At 45.0% G+C, this 14,773-nt stretch overlaps 1 protein-coding gene across 1 annotated transcript; it reads right to left on the reverse strand.

Moving 5' to 3' along the window:
• Positions 1 to 4,060: 4,060 nt before the first annotated feature.
• On the reverse strand, positions 4,061 to 14,290 carry fgf24 (fibroblast growth factor 24). The gene is made up of 5 exons (XM_068585316.1): positions 14,049 to 14,290; positions 13,823 to 13,859; positions 8,949 to 9,126; positions 5,818 to 5,924; positions 4,061 to 4,348 (listed from the first exon to the last, which is right to left on the reverse strand). Exons 1-5 carry the CDS (start codon positions 14,078 to 14,080, stop codon positions 4,070 to 4,072), a joined length of 633 nt encoding a protein of 210 aa, XP_068441417.1. The 5' UTR covers positions 14,081 to 14,290; the 3' UTR covers positions 4,061 to 4,069.
• Between the last annotated feature and the right edge of the window lie 483 nt (positions 14,291 to 14,773).

The raw sequence follows: 14,773 nt of genomic DNA on the forward strand, positions 1-14,773 counted from the left end.
CGGCTCTCCAATTTACCATCGAGTCAAATGGAATAATGCTGACACATTCAACCTGGCGACCTTCATTTTGACCCGTATTCATAACACGCCGGCCACATGTTGTTGTTACGAGGAGAACACCGAAGAGGTCTGGCTTTCCAGAAACTCTATGTACAGTAAGCACATTTGTAATCCTGTAAAAACACAACTCAGCCGTGTGTTCAAAAATACTGTGAGAAATCCACAGGGGGAAACACTCACTGGGATTCTCACTCGTAAAAAAGCCACCAGTCGACTGTGGTTTAGCGCTTAGCGCGAGTTAGAAGGGCGGCAGTCCTGTTTTGACAGTAACTGACGTGACGTGAAACTGCATTTAATGACACGAGGGATATTATAGCTCCAACTCTGTTTTCTGTTGTGTTTGGCGTTGGACGTTTGTTTTTTAACTGACCTTGAGGGACAATTTCAGTGATATTCAGAGAGACAAAACGTGTTTCACGTCTGAAACAGAACTCATTTCTGTTGACAGGGCTAATTGTTAAGTGTGTGGTTGCTGATCTCGAGGCCAAAGGACCACTTTTGGTCGTTCCACTGAAATCTGTATAACTTACGGAGTACCGCAAGGTTTTTCTCTACATTGACGCTGCTTTCTTGTCATACTGTATCCATTGTGCACAGTGGGAGCGCGCTGAGATCTCTTTCTTTTTTCTTCTAATAATAGAATATAAACTACTTGGCAATCAAAGATTCCACCTCCTCCTGAAAGAGGGGCTGGGCTTTCTGCAAAAGGGAATCCTATGTTTCATTTTGAAGTTATTGGTCCAGTTCCAAGAGCATCTAGCCTCCACTGATCAAAGGTTGAGTCAGAGAAAAGCCTAGCGGGAGGCTTATGCAAAATGTCGTCTCCTTATTGCGAATCGGCCGACACGTTGGAAACCATCGGCGCTCGTTTTAAATGTCAATATACCCAGATGCAGTTTGGCTGTGCTTGGTCAAGTTTGAAGTATGTGGATGAAAAAAAAAAAAGAGAAAAGCTTCTGACTCGCTAAATAGAATTTGGAGGGTTTCGAAAGTTGCATTGATTAAATTCCTCCAGGAGGCCGATTTGAACTCCCAGTCCTTCACAACACTACAGTGTCTGACCAGGATTTATTCCTACCGCCTTACTAAAACACATCTAATGCAAATTACATCGTGTGTGTGAACAAATATTATTTTCCTCTCAATAATATCACCATTCTCACACAGAGGAGATAATAAACAGTTGAAAAAGATCATGACAAGATGAAGGGACATTCCTTGACATCCTGCAGTCATCCCAGCTACTTCTCCCACTGCTCCCACTTCTCCCACTTCTCCCACTGCTCCCACTTCTCCCACTGCTCCCACTGCTCCCCGCCCCAGACGTGCAGGACCGTCTGCGCTGATCCATTATGTTAATGGTGAACTACCGGGTCACACATCAAGCACTACGTTTCCACCTTTTAAAAGCAGACCAGACGGCCGAAATCCCATGACGGGACAAGGGACTTCTGGTCCGCTGGAGGTAACTATACCGGAGTGGAGGGGGCCGATAGCATCACCAGGAATTTAAACAAAAGTATTTTTTTTTTCTCCCTCAAAGCCGCCATCTTTCAGTCTGACGGTTACTGTAAACATCATTCCAGCGCACGGCATTATAAGACATGCTACTCCACATTCCTCCAGCTTTTTAAAAGAAAGGTGGAAAAATGTTTCAAATATTGTGTGTTCACTGGTCTGCAGGCGGATCTTGGTCTTGAAAGTTGTGTTTGAGGTGCTCAAAAGATCTCTTAGATCCTATTACATCTCAACAAGTATGATGAACCTTTGTGACTTTTTCTTTTTGCTACTCAATTCAGCAATGATGCAACATTTAATTCCTGTTATTTGTATCTGGAAGAAAAAAAGTGCTAAAGATTAAAAAAAAAAAATCACTTTCTTTGCCACAAATATGTTATTATGTAATGCTATCGATGTTTAAAAAAAGCACAAGCTGCCCTTTTTGCAGGGATAAAAAAAGCCTTCAGAGATGTTGCAATCGGCCTTTCTCAATTTAAAAAGCCCTGACCTTAAAAGCAGTCCTCACACTTTGGGTTTGTATATAAAAATGCATACCTTGGCAGTATGCAGAGAAGGGAATGTACTCCATGTCCAACCCTTCGCTACCTGCACAACTTCTCTTTCAGGCAGGACATTCAGCGTTCACATCAGGAAGATTCCAGTCTGAACCCGACACGCAGGACCGTGCAATAAAGACGTAAAAAAAATACTTATTTTTTTAAAATATAGTCCTCATTTTATTAACAGAGGCCAAATAAAACTCATCACATTTTATTTACAAAGGGAGGCAATAAATATCTTAATAATAGTCATAAAATTATTTTTGCTTACATTTGTTTAAAAAAAAAAAAAGAGAAAGAAATTCATAAATGTGTCATGTTGTTAGTAGCAACTCATACAAAAACCTGCCAGCGGACAGGTGAATACATACTACAGGTGAAAAGAGGCTGGAGTTGGTCGTCAGTGAGAGAAGGAATGATTGAAGCACAGACTTTTCCCTTTTTTTTTTAGGATTCAGACACAAACGCATGTCGTTGAAAATGTTCTCATAATCCTGGACAAGTTGTTTCATCTGGGTTTCTGGTGGGGGAAGTCTTTAATTGTCAAAACGTGGATTCATGAAGTGATCAGGGCTCGTCAGAGCGACAGTATTCCTGTCTGTGGATGACACATCTGTTAAAAAATAAAATAAAACAAAAAGGCACAGGGATAAGCTTTCCCCCAGAAAGCGTCTTTGAGACTTTCATCCAGTGAGTGTGGAAGGAGCGAAGATGAGCTCACAGTCAAAAGATGATTTTGGAAGAGAGAGAGAGAGAAAAAAAAGAAAAGAAGCGTCGAGTCGACTGAAAGGTTCTTGAGATTAACTGAACACAGACAGTCAGACTCGGTGAAGATAAACACAGAAAGAACAAGGAGGTAGAGGAAGTCTTCATCACCCGCCCCGAAATATCAGCGAGCTCACACTGAAAAAGAATCATCCTTTTCTGGAACGACTCGAACGCGCGTGAGGAAGAGCTTATTAAAAGAAAACACCAGAATAAAAAAGGACTAACATCCGTCTCCTGAATGTGATGAAGCTGGAAGACCTTTGTGCTATTATGAATGACTTGAGCTGTAATATCTTGTGTTTTTTTTGCATTGTTTTCTCTTTTTTTTTCTTCTTCTTCAGGTGTTTAAACAAGACTAAAGCCACGGCTGGTGCCCGACTAGTCAAAGCATGTCGTTGTTTTTAGCTGAATCACACGCTGCATGGAAATGTCAAAGGAAATCACACACAGCACTCGGAGGCTTCGCCGCATTCCCGGAGCCACGAGTGGAGCTGAGAGACATGTGGAGAGACGAGAAAGGGAGGAAAAAAAGAGAGAAAAGAACAGAAAAGAGAGAGGAAGAGAAGGAGAGAGAGCTGTTAAATATTGCACTCAAAGCTACACAGTTATCCCGGGCGGCACAGCGTCACCTGCGGCCGCCACCTCTCTGCGTTTCATCTCCATGGTGTCCGATTCCAGTGGAAAGTATGGCAGCCTCGTCATCAGGGGCAACGCAAACAAAAACCGACAGGTATTCCAATAAAATCTCTAGTTGGCTGATTTTTATAACGTTGCGTCAGCTCCGCTCTTCGGCCCCCATTGTCAAAAAAGAGACGCCGGGCCTTCAGCCTGCGGGTTCAGACGGAGCCGAGGATCTCTCGGAGGTCCTTTAGTTTATCCAGTATAAATAACATGACAGACACGTTAGCACAATGACATCAACCCAGAAGAATCCAAGAGTTAGGAAATATTCAGTCATCCTGAAATACAAAAATAAAACATCTTTTTTTTTGTGTGTTTGTTCTTTTTGTCCGTCTGTCTCTTACAGAAGTGAAGTCTTTCAGGTGATTCTTTTAAGACAAGAAGCTTGAGATTTTCAGTTACAGTTTTTTTTATGTTTTGTCCCAACCCCCTCTCCCCATCCATCCATCCCTCCGCCCCGCACCCCATCGAGGAAAATTAGTGCTGTCCCATTGCTCCCATCAGTTCCTCTTGGAGTTGGGTTTTAATCGCCGAGCCCTTCGTGTCCGCTTAGTCACTGTGGTGAAACGAAACTCCTCCAGCGGGTCCGTCCGGCCCTTCGGCTGGCGCTTCATGAAGTGGACTTCCTGTTGCCTCTGCGTGGTCCGCGAGCCTTTCTTGGGCCGCCCCTTCCTGTTGAAGCCGAGGTACCATCCTTTGTACTTGGCCGACACGAGAGCCGTGTAGTTGTTCTCCAGGAATTCCTCGACAAAGACGCACTCCTGCTTCCTCCCATCGGGCTGAGGGGAGGGAAGAGAAACGGGACGTTAACTTGTTGGCAACGCAGCAGCGTGACCTCTTTTGCAGCTCAGAACGGTTCACCTTTTGTATTTTACAGTTAGTGTCGAACAGTATTAAGCCACAGGTTAAGATTGAAAAGGTAAGCTAACAGCTAACGGAGAAACGTCATTGAGGTCCAATAGCAAAGGTCTTGTTCACGCGACTCGAGCCCTCAGCTGCTCACCTTTACTCCACGCACCATTGTAATATGAAACTACTTCCTGTCTGCCGGTTCCTTTTCAGTCCTCCACTTCACTACGCACCACATTACAGGAGTTGTTGTGGTTAAAAAAGACAGATTCCCTTCACTGCCGAGTGAGAAAAACTCACTGGCATGCTTAGCATAGCATAAAGACCAGCTTCATAGTTAACTGAATGATAAAAGAGTATTATTGATGTTCTCACATTACTCTCAGTAAGAACGCAAATTTCCCAACATGTAAAAGTATCGCTTTTGAGTGACTGAGCTAGATATTCATGAGATGTAAAAGATGAGGCCTGCGGATTATCCGAGTTAACATCATAGTGCTGCTGAACCTTTGAAGTGGGGTGGTGAAAAAAAACATTTAAAAGATGGAGCCATGAATAATTAACGGTATGCATGTCTTCATAGAAAAAGGGATAAGTCGGATAATACATTTTTTTTATTTTATTACATAATTTGGGTAAAATGACACCTAAAGGTTGAATCAAATCGGTCTAAAATGTCTTTAAATTTAAAGTTTAACTTGTTTTTTTATCATTAACAAAGCTCAAAACCTCCAGCAATCAATAATTCAAACGCCGTTTTAATCCGATTGTTAAAATAATCTTAAAAGGAGGCAGCCAAAGACCATTCTTTTAAACGAATGAGGCCCCGGCAACTAAAACAACAACACAAAAAAAAGCAGGTTTCTAACAGATGACCTTGACGAGGGAGTGAAACCGTGTGTGTGAGCGGCTGCAGCCCCTCCGACGCTGACAGCGTGAGTTATTAATGCAGCCCGGTGACACGTGTGCTTCCAGCGGTGCGTCTTTTCCAACATCCACTTCCTTTTCCACACCGGGAGCGGCCGTCCGCAGAGTCGCATGCAGTCATCCCGCGCTTTGTGGCCACCTGGTGTGACTAAGTGATATAATTGCAATGGCATTCCTCCTAAGTGACCATTAGTCTCTCAATGCATTGTGGTGATTGCAGTCCGTAATTGACTGATCGAGTGTCAAAGGAGTAGGCCGATTACGTAATGGAAGAAGGGCTGCGAGTTATCAAAGGGGTTTTGTTAGGGTGTACAAAAAGCAGCAGGGGAAAGCAGATATGAGGCTGCTTCAATTCAGCCAGGATTAAGAGCTCCGCTTCAAATATTCATTTTGATATCAGAAAGAGGCGCTTTCTAGTCTCGAGCTTTTTCTTTTGCAATGATCCCAAAACAAAAAACACAAATATACTCACTCTTCCGACTATCTTGCCCTTCTCGTTCATGCAGATGTAATGTTCGCTCTCTTTTCCTTTTATTCGGATGTGACTCCCGAATGTTTCCGTCTCGACGACGAGGAGCGCTGCAAGAGAGGAAACAGTGAGCGTTAAAGTCTTTCACCTCCGCCGACTTTACCAGATCCCCGTACATTCAAACATGTTTTCATCACGTGGCGGGGTCCGGTACTTTTATTCAATACTAATTTGTATGTTTTAGATCCCACACATTCAAGACATAACAAATGATTTAAGTTGCAACCAGCATTATTAGTTGTACCAGATTAGATTATTTTTAACCACATCAAGGGTCACAGGATGTAATGGATTTTAATATCTTAAAGAAGCTGTAAGATCCAGAACATGTTAATCTGGCGTTTATATATAAATTAACAGACTGCAAACAAGACATGAGCATCATTCTCTCTGTGAATATCCACAAAATAAGATCTTATAGCCTATAGTCTTTTTGTCCTCAACAATGGACCAAAGGAGATGAATTATGGGTCACATAGTTCTTTTGAAGGTATATTAAGTGTATAACTTTCTTTACACAATACCATATATGCACCAAAACAACAATACCGCTGCCACTTCAGCCTGACAAAGCAGTAATCCACTCTCGAGACGCATCCCGGCGGCTCTTTTATCCCCCGCCCCGCCCCGCCCCCCCCACCTCCAAAATGTTAACCCCTGCGAGGTCACCTTTGTCTCTGCTCGCCCCTCGACCAGCAAAGAGATCTGCCAAACATTTGTGCAGCGGTTATGTGCCCCTCAGGATTAGGTTTCAAGTTCCCTTTAGTCTGTGCTCACTCAATCAAAAAGTTAAGATGATCCATTTGTTTAACACACAGGGCCATTCAGTGGCGCTCAAGGGAGCAGAGGAAGAATAGGCGAAGGGGATGGGACGGGCTCGAGGGCAGAAGTAACTCCCCCCCTCACCCCCACTCCCACCCCTCCTCCTCCTCCTCCTCGTCCTCCTCCTCCTCCTCCTCGTCCTCCTCCTCCTTACATCCAACCTTGGGAGAAAAGTGGGAAGAAGGAAACCTGTCTCAAAAAAGGTGAAACTTTAGAAGTTCTTCCTTTTCTTCTTTTTGAGAGATTTCTGTTTCTGCGTCCGGATCCGTCGGGACCTTCCTGGAGTCCTCGCGAAGGGAAAAATGAAGTGAACGATGTTTACAAAGATACGTCAGCTCTGCAAGTCAAATCAGGAGTCATTTGACAACACTTTGGCCTCCTCACTCTTTGCTGGTTTTGCACAGAGACCTAAAACCTCAGTTATGAAGCCTCGACCCCGAACATCAGATAAAAGCAACATTTTCCTCCCCGCCGTAAGTTATCCGTCGTCTGTGACCCCTGATGGTGAAATAACAAAGAAATGGAGTCATTTCACTTCATCTGAACAGCATCCACCAGCAAATATCTCCAGGAGTCAGTGAGTGGTCACCGTGATGTTTTGTATATTAACACTGGGTGTTTCTTTAAACAGTTCTCCGCTGGCAGCCATAGCTGGCATGTGAAAATGAAGAAATTCTGACAGGAATTTGGGAATATCTGATCAATGTATTCATTAAATACCACTTGCAGTGATCTCTTAACCAGTGAAGTGTTTTCTTCCTCGGGGCGGTATAAACAATGAGGGGCCACAGGCTTTTATTAACCTCAGCATGGGGGTCATCTGTCAAAATAGCTGAAACTCCTGCTTTAATTCCACATTGCAGCTTTTTTTCAGTTCAAAAGCCCCCCCCCCCTCCTCCTGTCTGCTCCAAGTGGACAACAGGCATCGTTTACTGCAGATTGTTCTGTAAGAAGATTCTTCTAGTCTCTTAAAAGTAATGACTATGCTACGCTAATACCTAAGAAGGATGATAACGCCAGCTCTTTGACCGCTCGGATCCGGACATGAAGCTCTGCATCCACGCAGAACTTTTCTTCTGTGGTGGTTTATTGGCGCTCTACAGCGAAGCTGCGTGACTGAGAGTGGATCCGAGCGAGCCGAGTGTCTTCCTGAGCGCTAGAAGTGAGTGCAAAGGAGTTCACAGGTGCCAGGTACTGCAGCTGGATGGTAAGGAGGAGGAGGAGGAGGAAGAGGACGGGAGAAAGGAGGAGGAGGAGGGGCGGAGGGCAGAATTGGCAAGGCCTCATGGGAAAAATTGGATCTGCTTCCACTCAAGCTCTAACAAGCATTGAGGAAACTTCGCCTCGGCGCATCTGTGACTGAACACACAAACTCAGAGGCATTCGAGACCCGCAATTTCAGAGCCGTGAGTCAGCTGTTGTGAGCAAAATACCTGCAGCGAAGCACAAAACAAATCCGGGTGCTCGTGCCGCCACATCGGGGAGCGCGGCGCTGACCGGCGGCTTGCTCGTCTGCCATGTTGCTTTTCGAGTGAAAATGGTCAACAAGGCCACACAAAGAGGGAATATTTAAGGTTGATGGAAGAAACAACTTAGAAAACAACTAAATCTATCAAATAATTATTTTTCTCATCTGTATTTTCATCACAACCCACTGTTTAGAAGTTTAGAAAATGTCTCTGGACCTTGAACTTGAAAGAGACAGTTTTGAGACTGCACCAATTTTCGTTTCCAAATATGGACGCTCACATTGAAGTGGAAAAACACACATTTTCTGATAAATTAAGAGACAGTAAAGAGTCACATCCTACGTGACCTTAAAAGCTCACAACCTAAAACACTAAATATATATGCAATATTTGACAGAGTGACAAACCAACGAGTCAGTTTTGATCCATGTTACTCATTCTGGCAAAAATTCCTACCGTTGGCCAATAAATCCATGAAGGTAAACATAGACTGGCTCTGGATACCCAGATGCTACAGTAAACATCAATTGCACGGTCAGCAATTTCATAATGTTTCCAGCCACCGCAAGCAGTACTTGGTGGCTTATGAAAGTCACCGTCCACTTTGCCCCCCCGAGCCAAAACACCGAGCGTGGAAAACCACCTCCGCACCGTGGTTAGTAAACAACCAGAGCGGCTGCAGGAGTCTCGACATCTGGCAGGAAGGTTGGCGGGGAGTTCTCTCATCCTCTCGTGACAGACTAGCTAGCGTGTCGGGTGAGATGCACAGGAGTTCTCCCATACCATACTTGCCCCCATCATCTCCGTTGGCGTTGACTTTCTTCCCCAAGATCTGGACGTGTTTGCCCGTGGTTCTGCTGTAGAGCTGGTAGATCCGGACCTGCTTGCGGCTCAGGTCGTCCGGGTTCCTCGTGTGGTTCTCGATGTAAAACCTGAAATCGGCAGAGGTCTTTTGGCATTCCTGCGCAGAGGTGAGAGGGAGAGAGAGAAAGACAAGACAGTGAGAGATCGTCACGGCACAGGTGTTGATAGTGATGTCTGCTGTTGCTTTTATGGGCCCTGTGTCAAAAAAAAAAAAAAAAAAAAAAGTGCCTCCGAGGCTTAAAACTGAGATACCGAGCGGGAAACTGTGGCTGCTGCATTTTAGTGTTTTCTCTTCTGGCTTTCAACTGGCAGATTTTTATATGCGTTGCATTTACAAGCTGATAACTACGCACCCGGCGCGTTAATGGAGTCACCGTAACCCGCAGAACAAGTGCGAAGCCCATCGTGCAACCTTCTGTTGCTTCGCATTGAGACAGCCGTATACTATGTGCCGCCGGCGATATTGAGAAACCTTTACTCCATTTCCACAAGCAAAGCAAGCCACTAGCAATTATACACCTGAAGCATCCAGACCGGTTGCACTATCATCAAACAAATATCTGCCTGCAGGCCGAGCAGGGTCCATAAATTAGGAAACGCAGCAGGCGGAAAGACAAGACGGAGAGGTGGCAAGAGGCACCTTGAACCACAAGGAAACACTCTGGTGGGAGGACCTTTCTGATCAAATCGTCCAGATCCACCTTTCAGAATTCACTCGCCGGCTGTTTACGGGTCACCTTAGACCCGAGCTATAAAGAGAGGAAATTGCAGCCGACGACGGCATGTCAGCGAGAGCAACCATGTCACCCAACACGTGGGACTGCGAGAGGAAACGTATACTTTCAGAAGCCCTGGAATCTCAGTTCACGCCAAGATCCCATTTCCCCAGCTGTATGGTGTGGTAATTGCACAGTAATGGCTTTTTATGTGACTGTTCTCAGGTGGCTAATTATATACACATTACATACCCAGAGTGCGTGTTATTCTAACTTCAGTGAATTAACGGCATGTAGCGAACACGATGGGAAATCGTTGGCTTCGGAAGAACAAATCCTTAAACTCCCGAGAGGCCGCGAAGACGAGTCCCTCACGCGTTGGACCGACGCGACAGCTCGGACGTCAACTCAAGGCCTCTGCCTCTCGAGTGCCCAATAGATTGTGTGACGGAGGCGGCGTTTCTGGGCGGAAGGACTCGTTGGCTCACCATGACGTATTGGGTCTAGAAATGTGGCCCGCGGAGGATCCAGCCCCGCGGACTGGGACACAGCTTCTGTATCTTGACATTTAGGAAACACGCCCATCATGTTACTTTTGGCTTCAGGCGGTGTGGAAAAAGAGAGGCTGGATATCGAGACGCATAACCTACTGATGCAACTCATTTGAGCTATTAATATTGACTGCAAGGCATCAAAACCTAAGAACTGTGATGACTTTAGATCACGCAATGGTTTTTTTTTCATGGCCAGTAAGCTTCTACTTAAAATAAAAGTACCAAAATTGGTTGTTTTTTTTTTTTTTACCCCCAATTAGGTCACTCTAATTTCTCATTTACTCTCAGGATGTATTCCAACATGCAACACAACCGGCATGAAGCTGCTCAGCCGTGACAACCATGACGTTACATTTGTAAACAAAAAATTTTAAAAATCAAGCGCAGTTCTTTGTGGAGCCCTAAAGAGACCGCCTTATATCTCCAGTCGCCCTCGCAGGCCCTCTCTCCTATAAACTCAGACCAGGACAACGGGGCCTCGACCGAGAGGTTTACAGCTGCACCGCGCTGGGAGGCGCGTTAACATCGGACCAGGGAACCAACACAACATGTTCAATCCAGCGATTTGTCATTTCAACACACCAGTGTGCAGAACAATGCACGTCTGTGAGACCGCAAACGCAACTTAAACTGTCATTTTTACGGTCACGGGCATTAAAATGTGACCCGTGCATTTAACCCATCCTAAGCCTTCAGGAGCAGAGGGAGGCTGGACCTCTGGGTGCAGCGTCTCGCTGATGGACACTGCAACACATGGACAGTTCACCCCCCCCCCCCTCCTCCTCCCCCCACCGCCCAACCCCTCTAGCCACAGCCAGCCCTTCAATACATGCACATGGACAACATGTGCCAGACTGCATTTACTGTATATTGATTTTTTTTTGGGATACAGCTTTTTGAACCTTTGCTCCAAACGGAGACTCGTGGAAGCTTTTTCACATTTGTTGCTCTGAACATTCGGCGTCTTTTAAATGTTCCCGAGGGAAGCTCCAGAAAATGGTTGATGCGTTTAGGAGCTGAGCAGTTAGCATGAGCGGCGGCGGCAGCAGCAGCAGCCACAACGGCTGAACTAACAAAGACAAAAGCAGCACCTACAGCACTTTTCATCTCAGGGGAAAGGCTCCAAATGTTTGACTGACAAGTTATCACTGGCCTTCACGGAGCAAGACGAGAACGCTTGGAACCAAAGATATTTCAAATGTAAAAAAAAAGAAAGATGCCGGATTACCGCGAAACACAGGCGGCAGCAAAGTGCTCATCCAGAAGTGCACAGCAATGTGTTGAAAATGATGCATCTATTTCCAAAGCTCAAACATCAGCATTTGTCAACTTTCTCTCCAAATGAACCTCAAAGCTGACGAGCGAGAAAGGGAGGAAGAAAAAAAGGGAACACATAACAAAACTTGGCCTAACTGGGCTGCTGAGGGATTTATCCCAAATCTCCCCATCTCTAAACAAACATAAAGGTGTGTTTGGTAGACAGACACATTTTGCATCAAGGGAAAGGCAAGCCTCTGCACATGGTGGACGCAAACGACAACAGTTCTGTTTTTTTGCTGTTTTTTTTTTTATCACGCTGTCTCCTTTCTTCAAAGACACAGCATGAAAACGGATATGGTTGAAACTTCAAAAGTCTGGCACTCATCTTCACCCAGGAAGCCGAGTTGTCGCATCCATCTAAGATACACCTTGCTATCTGCTTGACACACACACACAGCAGGGTCACACACACAACTGGGGAGAGACACACACTCGCACGCTGGCACAGCATTCAAAGTTTACTTTCCAACTGCGGTCGCTTCTGTTGCCTTTCCTCGTGAAAATCACAAGCCCAGCGTGACGCGTAGGAGCCATTAGCCGCACGTAGCGGCGCTGAGGCGCAGAGGGCCGACAACACGGAGAGGCCCCCGAGAGAGGCGGGCAGAGAAGTGAAGGGCTACTGCTGCGTTCCTCCGGTGTGATCGCTATCCTGGAAGCACTCAAGAGAGCCACGGTGCATTTCCCTTTGTTGGATAAATGCCTTTATCTCATCTCAATTTGTCTCCAAGCCGCGACAAAACATGCACGAGATAAAACATCCTTCATGTGAGCTCGTCGTGCAGTCTGCAGGAAGTAGATCCTCTCTTACATGTGAGGAGCGGTCAGTCAACACTAAAGCTTTGTTCCTGCCGGCTCTGTTGGAATAATGGGAGCACATTGACTTATATAACGTTGCAGTTTTATAGTTTTGGGGAAGTTACAGCGGTTTTATATTTAGTTTTTTTTTTTAAGTATGTAAAAAATAAAACATGATATGATGACATTTTGTGTTGCAGAGAAATCGACTATCCGACTAGGACAAGGTGATCCAAGCAGCCTCGAGGAAGTAAGATGCCAGAATTGTGCAACCACTAAAATGTATTTGATACACAAAACAAACACTCCATCTGTCAAGGTCAAATGTCAAATTGTGTTTGTAGTCTGTTAAATATATAATGACATAAAAACTACAATCAGCATGTTAACTGTTGGAAGCTTATATGTAATAAAAAACTGAATCCAATAAGTGCATGAGAGGATTATTATTATTTGTTTGATCAGTCAAAGCTGTTTTAATATTCACGAGTGAGAGCATGATCTCCAACAACAGCACGTGGGACATTACGATCAAACACGTCATGCAGCAATAAAGTGATCGGGGAGCTTTATGAGAGAGGCAGCGTGCTCTCTGCGTCTTATCGGAATCACGGCGCGCAATTAGGTGAGTGGATGCCTGCAAATCATTACTGTTCAAAGTGAGACGCGACTAATAAAAAGCGAGGCAACGAGCGCCAAACGAGCCCATCTGCTGGGAGAACAACTTTGAACCCCGGGGATCTAAACATTTATTACACAATTCTGTTGTAAAACACCGAAACTGCTACTTGAACTCCGGATTAAAAACAACTGCTTTGAGTTAACATCTGCCAGAGAGATGGCCACATGCTGATTGGGGATATTTATTGATTAGTCTGTGAGCGAAGCAGCGGAGGTTCCGCATCCACCTGACGATGGTACTTCACTGCAGAGTGTTTTACTCTGTCGTTAGTCACGTTATGGATCAGATACTTCGAGATCTGCGTGTTGCTGCAATACTAAGAATTAATGTGCTCAATATTGAGTTTGGTTACTTTTATTTAACTTACATGTGTGTGTGTGTGTTTACCTCTATAATATGACTTTGATTTCACATCTCTGTGTATTTATTATTACCAACCCACCTTTTTCTTTTTGCAATATCCTTTTTAATTTTAACGTTGATATTTATTTATTTAGCACATGCTTTCCTAAAATATAGCCCGATTTTTAGATCCTACTTAATAATGAATGTGGATTTAATATAATCATTTAATACAAGTGAATCATTCGGCACATTATAAATAACCTAAACCCATCATCAGCATAAATCTGAACAAACTTCACAGTGGCATGCAAACACACTCACACACACACACACACACACACACACACACACACACAAACACACGACATTAGTTGGTCGTACCTGTAGCTGGAAGTAGAGCACCAGAAAGTGTAAACACCTAGGTGGAGGGAGAAAGAGAGAGAAGGCAGAGGAGGGGAGTGAATCACAGGCAATGACACGAGCAACAGCCGCAGCCCACCTGGAGGACCGCGACGCGCAGAAACACGAAGCTTTTTGGCGACTTCTATTGGTAAGAATGCATCGGCTGAGTGTGAGGAAAAGGCAAACGGAGATGTGGAACACTTACAGGTATATGAACCTCGAAGGCAGCACAGACATCTTGACTCGTAGAAATACACCTGCTTCCACAGATTGTAGAGCCCCAGGAAAGGTTGGCGAAATCGCCCCCCTCTCTCTCTCTTTCTCTCTCTCTTTCTCTCTCTCTCTCGCTCTCTCTCTCTCTTTCTCTCTCTCTGTCTCCCGCTTTCGCTCCCCCGCGCGTCCTTTACGCACACGACTCCGGGGGTAAGTAGGAGATTGAATCCCAGCGTAAGGATAGATCACTGGAGAGCAGCAGCACAGTCACTGAGTGCAACATTAGGTGTTTCCTTGTTGGGGGGAAATATCCAGAAGATTTGGGTTCTTGTTTTGTTTTGTTTTTCAGCTCAATCTCCTCCTGCTCCCCGAAATCCTGCTCTCCGTAAATCGGTGCCAAGCGTGGAGTTTAAAAATGCAACCACCTTTTAAAAAAGAAAGAAAAAAAATCCCCTCGCTCAAAACATTATCCTTCGAGTTTTGCGCACACAATCCAGCAATCCCGCTGCTCCAGAGATCACAGCAGGCTCCTCCACTCCGTCCGTACCTGCAGGGGGTTTCTACACCTTGCGTGGGTCATTCTTATTCTACCAAGTGCTGCGGTGGTAAAAGTTAAAGCGCTGGATGCTGGAAAAAAAAATAAAACGCCTTTTCCACCCAGAAAAAAACACGTCGCTAAAAGTGGCGAACCAAACTTATCCAGGCGTACAAAAAAGT

The sequence above is a fragment of the Clinocottus analis genome, unplaced genomic scaffold, assembly GCF_023055335.1.
Source record: "Clinocottus analis isolate CAN_PGR_092001 unplaced genomic scaffold, fCliAna1.0.p SCAF_10, whole genome shotgun sequence".
Lineage (NCBI taxonomy): Eukaryota > Metazoa > Chordata > Actinopteri > Perciformes > Cottidae > Clinocottus > Clinocottus analis.

Bases quoted from the DNA above. Each gene is read 5' to 3' on its own strand.
- fgf24 (XM_068585316.1), bottom strand. From the start codon at position 14,080: ATGTCTGTGCTGCCTTCGAGGTTCATATACCT. The intron at 13,860-14,048 runs GTAAGTGTTCCA...CCCTCCACCTAG, and splicing joins CCTTCGAGGTTCATATACCT to GTGTTTACACTTTCTGGTGC. The intron at 4,349-5,817 runs GTGAGTATATTT...CCCTCCCCTCAG, and splicing joins AGGGCAAGATAGTCGGAAGA to CCCGATGGGAGGAAGCAGGA.